This window comes from Geospiza fortis, unplaced genomic scaffold, assembly GCF_000277835.1.
Source record: "Geospiza fortis unplaced genomic scaffold, GeoFor_1.0 scaffold112, whole genome shotgun sequence".
NCBI lineage: Eukaryota > Metazoa > Chordata > Aves > Passeriformes > Thraupidae > Geospiza > Geospiza fortis.
The window spans coordinates 11656382-11670711 of record NW_005054298.1 but is presented as its reverse complement, the minus strand read 5'-3'; the positions used below and the strand labels follow the sequence as shown (position 1 = coordinate 11670711).

The following is a 14330-nucleotide window of genomic DNA, read 5'->3' as shown; positions in this document are numbered from 1 at the left end:
CTCCTTACTCTCACTCCTGTGCACACATGGATTCACATCCCTCCTTTTCCCTCATTCCCTTAAAGAAACTTCTGTAATGAAACTTTCAAAAATGCATATATGGTGAGCCCTGAAGTAGCCTTGTCTGAAGAATGCTGTAAGATAGTTCACCACTTAGATATTGGACATTTCTTCACTTCTGCCAACAAAATAGAACCACAGTTCTAAGGAAGTTCTTCCACAGTTCTTTCCCTTGCACACTTCTTGCCTAACCAGACATCTTTAGCAGACAGAACATCACTGAGTGCTAAACAAGCACAGCACTATCCTTCCCAGGGTTAAGAAGCTGCTTAAGGTACTCAACACCTGATGAGACCGTGCCTTAATTAGCATCCATCCTATAATAAATAGATTTAGGAAAGGTTTTTCCTCACAGCCTGATGTATTCAAGCATGGTAGGAGGCCTGAATATCTCTAAATTCCCACTGTGATAGCTGGCCAAGAGCACATATTAAATGCAAGTTAAATAAAATCCCCAAACCAGAACCTATTCTTCCAGTGTGCAGAACCAGAGGGGCTGACAGAGTCCCTGAGCTGCAGAAGTGCTGACAGAAGCAGTGGGCATATGGAAGTCAGGAGAGAGATGGTAACAGGCAATTAAGTAAGCAACCAAGGAATCATGGTTTGATCAATTTGCAAAGTTCTGAAACTGCAGTTCACTCTGAATTTGCTGTCATCATCGTTACAGGACACTTCATCTTGTCTCATTAGGGACTATGCCAATTGCCTCCTCGGAATTGTTTGCTGAGTGTTTTTGAAGACAAAGGATGATGCGAGGGGTAGAGACATAAAACAAGTATGTTGTCAGTGAACTGGCACAGCAAATCTCAGTCTTCATCACAACTTGTTCTTCCTAAGTGTTCTTCTTCTTGACTGTCATTTTGGCTGGAGCCCATATCTAATTTTTTCAAATTAGTGAGGAAAGATGTGAAGATTCTGCCCTTAATAATGTGGGTAGATTCAAACAGAGATGATCTACTCACCTTTAGATAGCCCCTTTGTCACTGTAACTTTAGGGGGAAAAAAGGCTATACAGAGCTAGAAATCAGGCTAAAGGTGCTCAACTGGTATAAATCTGAAAGGATACACAAGCTACCATAAAACTACAGTTATGTCTGCCAGAAGGAAATCCATCCTGGTATGTTTGCCTTTCAGTTATACGAGAAATCCAGCACTACATACTGGGAAGTAGCAGAAGAAATGGGAAAAGGCCATAAACCTTGAGCTCTAGCACATAAAACATATTCCATCATGATTAGTGAAAAGCAGTTTTGGTGGGCAGCTTATTTCATACCTGCACACAAAGTTTCACATGCCTGTATCTGTAGCACTTGGTACTGCACACTTCTAGACTGCAAGCAGATGGGCCATTGATTTTAATTTTCTTTTCTGCTGTTTTTTTTTCTATATAAAATGCATCAAGAAGAAAATTATGTTTGTTTTTCAGTCACTGGCAGATGCCCCTACAGATATTTTGAGTGCACCAACCATTCCAAGCTCTGCTCAACTCCTTTGTGGCCTGAGACAATTGCTTGCTTCAGAACAAAGTTATGCAATTCCATTTGCTGAAAAAGGCTCTATCATGACAGTAACAACAACTTGAAGCCATCTTTATGGGTCCATGAAAGACAAGATCTCTCTGCAGTCATTATTCTCTTTTTGCAATCAAAAATATCATATGAAAGTAAAAAACAGACAGTCAGCTGTGACTGTTAAGACCCCAGAACCTCAACTTTGAAAACTGCCCTCATATTTATGCTCTGTTTTGTGTCAGGCTTCTCTGGTGTAGACGGAGTTGTGTTCATTTTGGGAATGTTAGGGAAACCATTCTTGTAATTGTCATTCAAGAGGCACCAACCACTTAAGCATGTAAGGCCCCACTTTCAAAAAGCAAGCACCAAAGGTAATGATGGAACTGTTGACAGGTACACACATTTTAATGGCAAAGAGAATTTGCACCTTTTTAATAAAGGAGAGGTATTCACCAGTTCATACAGAGTAGAACCCACCATGAATTTTCAAACATTATTTTTACCAATATTTTACAAAATTTAAGTAAATAAAAATCAAAATAAAAATTAGTGATTTTATTCCTTTCCATTGAATATTTCAATAGTCTTTATACTTTTCTTCCTTCAAATGTATTTTCCTATTGCAAAATGTTCACCCAAATGGGACTGAAACAAGAAAAATAGCGCTCTTGATAGGCTGTTCATGCAAAGCTTGTTTTCTCATTAAAATACTTTTTTAAAAGCATAATTTCAAAAATGAAACCTTTAGCTTGTCTTTTGTCTCATAGAAACGAGATCAACTTTCCTCCTCCAACCTTCCCAATTTATTTTTTTGTTTGTTTCTTTCTTTGGCTAATTTTGATTAACACCAGCCACTGAAGATAAAATCTTGCTTTCCAGCACCATTTTTTTCAGAGAGCCAGAAACACTGAAAATCACAGTTTAGGGATTTGAGTCCCTGCTGTGTTTCCTCAGGCTCTTCTGGGCGAGCTGTTCTGCCAGGCAGCAGCGGCACTGAGCTCCCGCAGGCGGAGGGTGGAGCAGGTTCACAGAGCTGCATCCTGGCAGGGCTGCACAGAAAGTGATGGCAGCAGCCCCAGGAGCCCACACCACCCCCTGCAAGCTCTGCCTGAACCTCACAGGCAGGTATGGCTGGTAAAAGCATTAGGGTGAAGCACAGCACAAGGCAAGAAAACAGTGTAGAAGGTGTCACAGGGCTGTTGCTGATAACTGGCTATACCACAAAGACCAAACAAGAAACAACCTGACTCCAAGATCTCAGATTTAGCAAGGGACATGACATCAGAAATATCTGTTTTACTTGGTCACAAAGGATGTCTTTTATTGCCTTTTAAATTTTTTTTTCCTGAATCACTTTTAAGTTATAACATTGGACAGACCCTATGCTGACATTTTTGCTCTATAAGGATTTCTTTAAAGGCTGCTGCTGTGTTTCACAAAGAAATTTAAAATCCTCCCAGAGCTGGCTGCAGAAAGTGATGCAGCCTGAGAGCCCCATTCTTTAGAGCAAGAGCTGCTTCTCTAAGTAAGTGCTATCTGTGCTCTTGCCTCCCTGCCAGGATGGGCTGTGCTGGTGGTGTGCAGGCATGCACTGCACTGACAGAGATCAAGATACCTATCATCTCCCAGTCCCTTATAATCCTCTGGAAAACAAATATACCAAGTTTCACTCTCAGTTATCTCTTTCAGTCTCAGGTATCTCAAACTCAGCTAGCTTTTCAGATCAACAGCTCATCACATTAGCACATTCATTTATAGCACTGCTTTACTCACTGATGATAATGCCTAATTTTTTCCTTTAGCTCTTACTTTTCATCTTCCCAGGTGCTTAGGAAATAATTTGTCAAATTTTGATCAGCATTCAAAAAATAAAACCTTTACCCCAGTCAGAGCAACATCACCTAATTCTATGTGCTTTCTCATATTTTCTGCAATATAAACATTCATAAGCTTAAAAATCAAAATTATGGCTCTGAAATGTATACACCCCACATTTTTTCAAGCAATACACTACACCCCCCTCAGAAATATCCTAGTAAAACTATAAATATTCACTTTGATTGGTCATGGTTCAAGCTATAGATTCATGATTCAGACTTCCATGTCAGAAAAGCATTATCAGATTTGAATGTCATTATAATAAAACCTTTTTTTTTGACCTTTTGTGTATAAAAACCATTCAGAATTTCATTTCCTAATTTCTGCATCAAGACCCCTATGGCTGGTCAGCCACAGCACATGCAGGAGCTCTCTGTTACTCCACAGCCAGGTCTGAAAGGACTGGGGTCACTCTTGGTTTGGGTCTGCAGTTGAAAATTCAGCCTTTATTCAATATGCTTTACAAGCCTGAAAGGTTTTATATATGAGCAATTGTGTCACTGTTCATTTCTTTGAAGTATCTTGAACCTGATAATCCAACTGTTCTAATTACAGTCCTTAAACCAGAGGTGATTTTATCCCTGCCGTACCTGAAATCTATAACAGTACATGGCTAAGCACAAACATTTCCAAGGTCAAACTTCCATTTTTTCCGATATAAAATCTTTTTTGTTCACTTTTTCACAGACTGCCCCTTGCTATATTGCTATCTGGCTTCCAATCTTACTTTTGCCCTAAGCAGTTCACCTGCAGTCTCCATGGCAGCCTTTGCTAAGCACAGGCTTCCTGTTCCACTGTGGAGCTGCTCAGCAGAGGAGCCTTTAGATGCTCTCAGTTCCTAAGTTCTTAGCTCTGTTTCATTTGCCCTGACATTCTTATGAAACCTCTGCTCCCTTTCAGGCCAATTTTTTGGTTTTTTTTCACCTCCAGTCCTACTTTGACTAAAAAAGGAAAGGCCATTCTTTGTACAATGCCTTAAACTTCTGCAAATAACCCCCAAGGAGCAACATATTTAAAGCCTTCTCTCTTCAATGGGTGAATGAACCTGCTATTCGCCCAGTAAGATGCACTCTTACCCCATATTTAAAAATCCTGCTTGCACTCAATGTAAAAGTTGCAATGGCACTGCTCAGTTCTGCTGCTGGGAGGACCAGGCAAGGCAAACCTCTCTCTGCTGCACCCAGCAGCACATTATTTATGTAGATACCACCAAGAATGGAAACTTCCAAACAAAAAACAATTTGTTGGTTCAGGTTTTTTTTCCTCAGATGACACTGTCCTTTTCAGATTTAATGGACACCAAGATAACTTTCCCCAAAAAATAGAAGTAAACCTTAAAATTCCACAAATTTTGTTCTGACTGCATTCCCAATTACTTTGGAAATTGATTTCATTGCATGAAATGTGAGCTAGGGATTCAGAATTTCAGCTGTACTAGTTATGATTACCAAAATGAATCCTGTATTATTCCTGCTTCAAGATTAGATTCTCATAATCTAATAAAAGTAGCTGATAATTTTCAATTTCTCAGAGGGAGAGAGCATTTTATGGTGATATAATACATAAAATACATTAAAGGGACCTAAAGAACTTTAATTCTTGATTTCATTGGGAGGTGCTGACACTGTCCACTTCTCAGCTAAAATGTAGCAGCAGTGAGTTGCTTTTATAATCTCTGAAAATTGTAAAGTCATGAAAAAATGCAGACAGAATACTTGCAGCAACATCATTTCAGACTCATTTAATCATTGTGTAATTCTTTGCACATTAGACAAGAAGAGTAATAATAGCCCCTATAATGGCAATTATTATTGCATTCAGAGGTGAGAACTCATGTACTGGTTACACTGGAGAGGCCAGTAAGAGCTGGGGATTCTGCCAGGATATTCAACCAGCCACAGACTGACCTTGGGAAAACAGATATACACAAATGCTGAGCAGGCCAAATTAAGTATTCTCAACTAAATGCTCAGAGCTCTTGGAGGCAGATCAGAGACGACTATTTCAATCTCTGCTCATGTACCTTAGGCCTGGCAGATCTGCTCTTAGAGACTTGGAGTAACGAGCAATGAGCGAAAGATTTTTCTAAATAAAAAAGAAAGCAGTATGTAATGGCAGGTTTCTTATTTCAACAACAGAAGGATTAGTACAGCAATGAACTCAGGGAATGATCATCATTCTCACCCCTAAAATACAATTGTCTTGTTAAATGCCAGAAAAACCTACTCTGAAAACCTGGATTGTGACAGCTCTGCTCTTGACAGAATAATGCAGTCTCTGCTGTGACATGCCTGGATGACAGACAGATTATTTCTTCCTTTTTAGAATATGTACTTGCTGATCTGGTAAAGAATATGTTATTTCCAGAAATTGAATTAAAATGCCTTTTAGCACAGGGTCTCCTAATGGATATTCAGGAGAGACACTCCCATTCCACCTGGTTGTTAGACAATCTCCTACCATCCAAGCTTGGGCTCCCCCTGGCCAAGGCCATGTCGAGCCATCCTCCCCTGTCACTGCCCTGCTGTGGCTGGAAGGCAGCTGTGCCAATCACAGAGCCCAGCCTGCTGCTGCTGCAGGAGAGCAGCCAGGGACAGCCAGGCCCTTGTAAGGGAGGGACAGGAGTGACCAAAGAGGTGAAGGATGCTGTGCAAAGCTCACAATTTATGTTTTGCTGGAAAGTCCCCATGTCCCTCAGGGGATGGTCACACCTGGGGATGTCTGGATTCGCACAGGACTGAGTGAGTTTCCCACATGCTCCCTTCTGCAGGAAAGCCCTGAAGAAAGTCCCACATTTAATGTGTTATTTATAAGGAAATCTCAGGCAAAGGGAAAACTTTGTTTAAATGAACACCATGGAAGAGAATGCATTAATAACATAGTAACTTATTACAAAATAAACAATGAAAATTCATATTGCAAAAGCATGGTGTGAACAAAAATATGCAGGAACACCATGTGCAGTACTGAAGGTTTGATATGAATACGAAATGTGTTTTCTTTAGTCAAAGAAAACCAGTGTGTTTAAGCACACACAGAAAAATGCTGCTCAAGAACCTCAGACAGGAAAATTGGCTACTCAGGACATGCAAATTGCACTACCAAACTCACTAGCAGGCATCTATCATGACTGAAACTCTCAAAACCTTATTTTCCCATCCAGCAAACTGTACACATCTCCCTACCTTGGAACACAGGAGAATTACCAAACCCCCAGCTGGCATTTTAAGATGCAGCTCCAGTACTGCTAACAATCTGGCTGAAGCTATATTAAGCTTTTCAGATTAAAAAAATGATATATGCAGTAAGCATATTAATATTTAAAAATACACTTTCAGAGCCTGAAGTTAAGTTTATGGCAGATCAATGCCTAGATGACATTTCCATTATTGGATGACTCTTTCCTCCAGCAATTATCTAGGCCAATAAGACATATATGTGTGAGAAAGATCACACACCAAAGCAAATACCCAGAATTAAATTCTATTCTGTTAATTATCACCTTGCAAAGCTTTGGGACCCGTTGACAACCCCAAAATATGAGGAATTAAATAATTATTTTATATTTCTCAACATCTTTTATATCAACGTTCAGCACTCTTTGGAATTAAACATTCGTGCAAGACTAAAAACTACCTGAAAACTATCATCAATAAAAATCATAGAGATACAGAAGGGCAAGATGAGGCTTTCTAAGGGACTAGGATAACTCACCAAAAGATAAGATTGCTAATCATTATCTTGCAATAAAGCTACACCATTCTGTATCTCAGGGCCATTTTACACTGGTCTACTGCTCTTACTATCACATGATAATTACAAGAATTAATAATATGAGAGGAATGACTATGCAGCTTTTAAACTATGCACTTTCAATTAATACATATATTAATTTTTATATATGTATATAGATATATAAAAATTAAGATTGGTAATTCACTTACATAAGTTTCCCCCTATCTCTCTTCCCACCTATAATTCTGACCTACCTTCAGTTGCCTATTCTGTGTCTAAGCTAGGACAGCCTCCCTCTACAGATGGCAGACTTCAGAGGTGGTCCATGAACTTCCCATGGACACCCTAGCTCACAGTGAGAGTAGTTAAGCTCTGAAAGCAGCTCACACTCCTTTTTACATATAGAGAGAGACCAGACCACTATCTTAACTTGGATGTCACAGTACCAAGACAGCAAAATATAGATTAGCTGAATCCCACCCAGGCCTTTTCCGCAAGCTGTGTACTAACATCAGTGTTTGTATCTAGAGGAGGAAAAGAGAAAATTAACATTACATTATTATCTGTTTTGCTATGGTTCACACATGTAATGGATCCTCTCTATCTGGATTTTATCAGATTACTCCAATACCTGACAGATCAGCAGGCTACCCACCACACTGCAGAAATTGGGAAGGTATCTGTCCCTGAAATGCTTCAGCTGAGCTCCTCTTCCAACCTATCTAAATGCAAGCTATGTGAAGCACATTGAAAAGATAAAGCAAAAAGCAAAACCATACATTTTAGAGATTGAAATACGATTGTATCCTCAAAGCACTGTCTCAGCCACAGATAAGCTCAAGTAGCAATAAGTTTCAAAAGAAAGAGCCCACACAATTTCAGCAGACGATATAGATCACACACCTTTTAATATATCTGCAAATTGGATCCTATTTCCAACAGAGGTGGAGAAAATAAGGTGCAGCAAAAGTCTTACACAATGAAATGTAAATCACCAACAGTTGGTTTGATATCCTATAGGGTTATTCCATGGCTCCTGCTTTCCCCAGAAAGCATATACAGGTTTTAGCAAGATTTTACTTGCATTTACATTTAAGTTCAGAGAAGAGGAGAATGGAAGCAGGACCAGATGACACTTCAGTGTGAAACTTGTCTACCACAAAATAAGGCTTTAATGGGACAGGACCACACCCTTTTCAGTAGAGGACCCTTATCTGGACCAGGCAGATTGCCAAACATCCTGTGACAGTTTAGAAGCTCTCAGGATCAGAAGGGGTTTCGAGTGAACAGGAGGTTACCTGAGGTTAGCAGGCAAGTAGCTGCCTCTAGTAAGATTATATTAAGGCCATGTTTACAGCCAGATAGTTCTTTCCATGTATCTTCAGATGGATGCTTTTGCTTCATACACACTTCCTGAATTTCAACTACACATTTTCAGACATGCCAGACACAATTTTGTCCCACATATCTGACATGGTCTTGCAAACACTGTCCCAGCTGTGTCTTCTATCAACTTACTGTCCTTTTCTGACACTCTCTAATTCCCTTATGTTGCATCAAACGCAAACTATTTATCTTTGCTTTTCATGGCACATTTCCAACCTTTTACCTGTCATGACTGACATTTGCCTTGTCAAAAATGTCAAACTCCTCTGGCCATAGCCTTATATTTTTCAAACAAGCACATTATTGCTTTCTCCCACGTCACTAAGCACTCCATTTCTTCCTCTTTTTAATCTCTACCTTATGACTATTTTGCTATAAGAAAGCCCAGAAATAATTATGCACCTGGTAGACTGAAACTGCCACCTGTAATGCTGATGAAGCCTTTCTAGCATTCCATCACCTGTGCCAGCATGTTTTTATACCCTCAGAAACTTAATTGCAAACTCTTTGGAGAAGAGGTAGTGTGTATTGTTAGCTGTTGCTCACAGCAGGATCCAGTGTGGTCTGTGAATATTTGGAACTAAAAATAAGACTGTTTATATACTAACCATAAAATGTATTTCAATACTTCATATTTGATGACAGTGAGTTAGGGACAATTTCTCTCAAGATCTCAGTTCTTAAAATGGTAAGATCTCCCAGTCTGAGGTGGTAAAACATAAACCAATTAAATCTGGCTTGCAGACGCATGCCATGAAGTTCTTCCTAAAAGAATGACAAAGAATGGGTCTTTTTATTATTTTCAACCAGTGGTACCCACGTTTCACCATACCAAAATGAGGTAAAACCTATGGTGATGTAACTCAGACCGAAAAGAAATCCAGGCAACACTGAAACAATTCTCACTGTTTTGCTTGCAGCAGATTGCCAGCTAAATCTTTCCCATGCTGCTGCATGGATTTGGGTCTGAAGGGCAGATTAATAAAAGAAATAGCCTCTCCAAAGTGGTATAAGTTCAATTTCAGGCCCGTCAGCATCAATGTTCTAGAAAAATAAAATCTCTTGAGGTAATATTTCAAACCATATGAAATTAGATGTTTTACTTTGATAGAACTACACTGAATTATATGATTGGAGAGTTTCCTATACATTGAGGATTTTCTGGAGTTATGCTGTGATCAAATCTGTGCCTTTCATTCACCTGCTAAAAGGTACTCCTGCACATCAACCACTATCAGCTGAAAGTGATAACATCTCTTGTTCTGTAAGTTTTGTATCACCAGTCTGTGTTTGCCCACCGGCTTTGAGATGGTTTCATTGCATATTTCAAATAGATGAATGCATTTCTCCAGACTAATGTTGCTGTTTATCAGCACTGCTTGGCTCACAGGGTAGCTGGCTCCACAATCTAGCTGGAATCAAATTAGCTGTTGATAAATCAGTTGTAAATAAGCTGAGCAGCTGAATAGCTGTACATCACAGGTGTGCACAGCTTAACACAAGAGCTTCTTGAGAAACTTTTCAGAGTAGTTTCACATCAGTGAACCTTAAAGAACTACAGCTAGGTGCCTTTGAAGGGCAGACATGAGCTGACAGAAGCAGGAGGCTTCACTAGCTCCATGGAAGTCTCTGTGGGGAAAACTAGTCATGAACCAGCTCTCTGTGGTATGAGATGGTCTCCTTTGGACAGAAGCCACACTGAGCTGGCACAGACATAGTGAGCCTCAGGCCCCAAGCTAATATGACAGCACAGATGTAGCCCAGAGCTGAGTGTCCCTAATCACCTCTGACAGACAATAGTGACAGTTCTCCTCCTTCCCCAAGGAGCCCCTCCCTTCTCACCACCTGACTCGGCCACCTAGTTCTGTACCAGTCATCAGCAGGTGTAAATACTCTGCTATGGCCTTATAGGAGCTTTGAAGAGTTGTGATGCCTTTTGGAACAACAAAAGCAATGGACAGAAAGTAAGCCCTCTTTTTAAAATTATAAAGTCAGCCTTTTTCTTCCCTCTCTTCTTCTGGCTTGGCATGATTTCCACACAAAACCCTTGGCTTCCCTTGTGTTCACAATGTAGAGTTCAGGTGACAAATCTATGAACAGATCTCGCAGCAGAATCTCTTGTCGGCTGCACACCCCACAAATGCTTTCACTGTTAACTACCAAACCATTAAAGTCTCCAAAATGACAGTATGGTTGCCAATATTCTCAGCTTCAAACCACTAAGTACCTTTTCTTCTCTTTGGCTTTTTAGTTAAATGGGGAAAAAAAAATCCATCTCACCAATGTCATCTTATCTGTGGTCCAAGTGCTCATCAAGCATCCAGAGTGGTTACAGTTGTATTCCTGGAATTGTTATTCTTACTCACAGTTTTTTCTCTTCATTTCCTTTGTTAGAACTGGAAATTTACCTTCATTTTCTGTTTTTCCTTTTAGTCAGCTGTATGAAATGGCTTTATTGTGGCTTTTCCTTTCTCTATTTTTTACCAGAATTCGCAGCATTTTGTGCCTCTACTGTTTGATGGGGGTTTTTAACCTTTAAAACCCCTTAATATTCCTTTTGCTGTGGATTTCAGTAGCTGAATGTTTCTGTATTCTTGTTAATAGTAGCAGCCCAAAAAATAGTTCAGCAAAATTTCAAAATCATAAAATGTTGGAAACTGGGTTCTTGCTATATGGACCTTCATATGATCTAGAAATGAAGTCCAGGGTGTTAAAATTGACTTAAAGCACCAAACACAGATTAAAATCAGCCAGCTCAGCCAAGCAAAATTCTACTAAACGTCTGATGGCCACTGTGATGACAATGAGGATGTAATAAGAATGATAACTGCACGTGGGTTTACTTACAGTTGTGACAGGTGGCTCCCATGTAGCCTGTATAGTTACAGTCACAGTAAAAGGTGCTCCAGGACTGGGAGCATTTTCCTCCATGTTCACAGTAGTTGGGTAAACATCTAAATTGAGACATTAAAAAAATGTAATTAATGATAAATATTTCTGCACAAATAACATGCTGCGGGGAAAAAAAAATCAAAACCAACAGAACTGTCTCAACTCCTCATTCAGGCAGGAGTTTCTTAGGGCTGAAATCGCTGTGTAATGAAAAATTATTTCTTTTTCTGTGATCCACATCCAAGCACTGAAGAAAAGAACATTTAAGCTAACCAGAAGATACATAAAGATCACTGTAAATAAAAACATATCGCTTATTAGCAATTAAAGTGTCATGAACTTTCTGACCATAGAGAAAGACAAGTAGCAGGTGAAAATGCTGCTGAAATCTTGCTCCAAAGGAGAATCCCCTGTTCTCTGACTGAACAGGCAACACTGTTATCAAAATTAGGCTAAGTTACATTTGTGGTAACACTAACAGCATGCAGATCTCTAAAGTGAGAGAAAAATATGCTTCAATTGTGAGTTCTGTACTCTCTTCCTCATTTTAGTTGGTGTGCCTCTGAAGTATTATTGTGAAACAAATTATTAAAAGAAGAAAGAGGCACAACAGCATGCAGCTCAGGAAATGAACAGAAATAAAAGCTGTGGGAGATAAATTCAATTTCCAGGACAAAAAGCAAATGCTGATCTGAACTCCCTTGGTATAAACGTAGGCAGTGCAATGGAGTTACACCAGCTTAAACGGGAACAGATTGCTCCCTTATTTGTCTTTTTTTTTTCATTTTTTTCCCTCTTACTGTATATTAATCTCTTTTACACAGTATGTCTGACTTTTAAAAAATAAGTAACTTGTTTATACTGCTGATTCAATTGTGATGGGTGGGTGGAGAGGAAACAGGCAATCAATTTATCCTTTACACTACAGAACTCCATTAGGATTTGCTTTGCTGTAATTTGAGCTTCAAAACTCTTTCAGTGCCCAGATCTTCCCAGGGTGTGAGTGTGAAATCACTGATGGTACCTTGATTTTTTCTAGCTGAAGATGTGGTTTTATTGCAGTTCATCTTATCCTTAGGAAGCTTTTTTGCATTCAAGTAGGTATATTGCCCTTAGCAGTGGCTTTCAATCTGTTTCTTCTAATTACTTACAATTAAAACCCAGTCCACACAGGCAAGCAGAAAACCTGTATGTCACTAACACCCATCTTCACCAGCCTTCTGAGCCTCATCAGCCAAGTTTTCATCAATTTACTTGAGTCCAAGGCTGTTTGGAGCTGCCAAACCTTGACAAGCCAAAGGAACCTGTTCATGTGCCCAGAGGCCTGTCAGAGCAACCTCTTGTCCTCAATATGCTCCCTGCTCATTCATACAAACTTACATCTATTCATCTCTATCAGAGTCTAAGATTTATTCCAGAACAGAGATTCAGTTGATCACTATTTATACTATTATACATAAGATTATAAAGGTCATATAAAAATATTAACATGAAAGATTATTAATGCTTGCTCAATTGCTGCAGTAATTACTTACTATTGAAATATGAAAGAAATAAGGAATTCAAGAAGAAAGTATGTTATTTATAACTATCTGCAACATATTTTACAACATTTCTAAGATATATTGGTCTTATAAAAATCATTGTTGTGACTTCTATTAATCATTGAGCTCAAATACAAAATGAGGACAGAGGATGAGAATTACATTCCTAGTTTTCTAGCTCTCCAGGAACCTATTATGACTGCTGTGGGAGAACATCTTGTTTCTAAAACAAGAAAAAAACAAAGGGGAAGGCCAAAACCTCTGGGTTTGCCCTGCCTTTGTAAGGCAGGAATACTGAGAAGGGATGAGATTTTGTCTGTTAATGGTATGCTGGGCAATCATCTATCAGTCCAACAGCCTGCTGGTACAATGAGAGCCCAGCCAGCCCCTCTGCCATCACCCCTACTCCTGGCAGTACTGAAATGAGATTTAAAGCTTTGGGTCGATGCTGAAGAGAGCAGGAGCAGCCCTCTGGGATGGTGCAAACAGGACTGTGTGGTGTGCCCTGCAGGATCTGCCAGCCAATCAGCAGCTCCCCAGCAGCTTCATCCCAGAGGCAAAGCCCAGGGGTACAACAGCTCTGTGGTGGTAAATGCGAATTTCACCTCTGGGAGCACATTTACTCATATTTGTACTTTGGTGGTGCCTGCCCTTGCCCTCAGCCCACTGCCTTTAATTGCACTTGCTATTTAGTGATAAACATTCCTTTATGTCACCTGTACAGCAGCAGTTCTATTCACATCACAGGGAGGCTGGTGAGAAGAAACATATGATGTTAATGGAGCTCTTTGGAGAGATAAAAAGAATAATGCTGTGTTATTAGCATAACTTACATCATCAGTGTAATGGACAAATATGATCTTTGCCTAGTTTAAACTACCCTTTATTAATTAACCCAATGCAGTAGAGCTAATTACTAACCATTTCTAGTTTGCCAAAGGCCTGTATTAGAGGCTTATCCACATTTATTCCCTTGAAACAGTTTCCTTTTAAAGATTTTACAAAGTTGAAGGTCACTTCTTATATCTACTTGTCTTATGAATGCAAACACTTTTTCTTCTCCCAACAATGCACAAAATGCAAGTCAAACAACCACATCAGCTTTTAATGATATTCATAAATTCAGAATTAAATCTTTTTTTATTCCTTAGTCTATTTGCTTTAATTAACACCAACTGCATTGATCTTGTTTTTGGTCAAATAACTAACCCTTCTAAGAGCTTATGAAACAAATTTCTTTGCAACTCTAATAATTACCATAATCCCATTTTAGCTGAGCAGTTGTGTCTTCATTAGAAGCAAAATTTTTCCTAATTGTGAGAGA

At 39.3% G+C, this 14330-nt stretch overlaps 1 protein-coding gene across 1 annotated transcript in view; it reads right to left on the bottom strand.

Moving 5' to 3' along the window:
* CNTNAP5 (contactin associated protein like 5) overlaps positions 1-14330 on the bottom strand; it is a 273515-nt gene that overhangs the window by 97902 nt on the left and 161283 nt on the right. The window contains exon 11 of the mRNA XM_031057766.1: positions 11418-11524. Within this exon, the coding sequence (XP_030913626.1) occupies positions 11418-11524 (107 nt within the window). The remainder of the gene's footprint in view (positions 1-11417; positions 11525-14330) is intronic.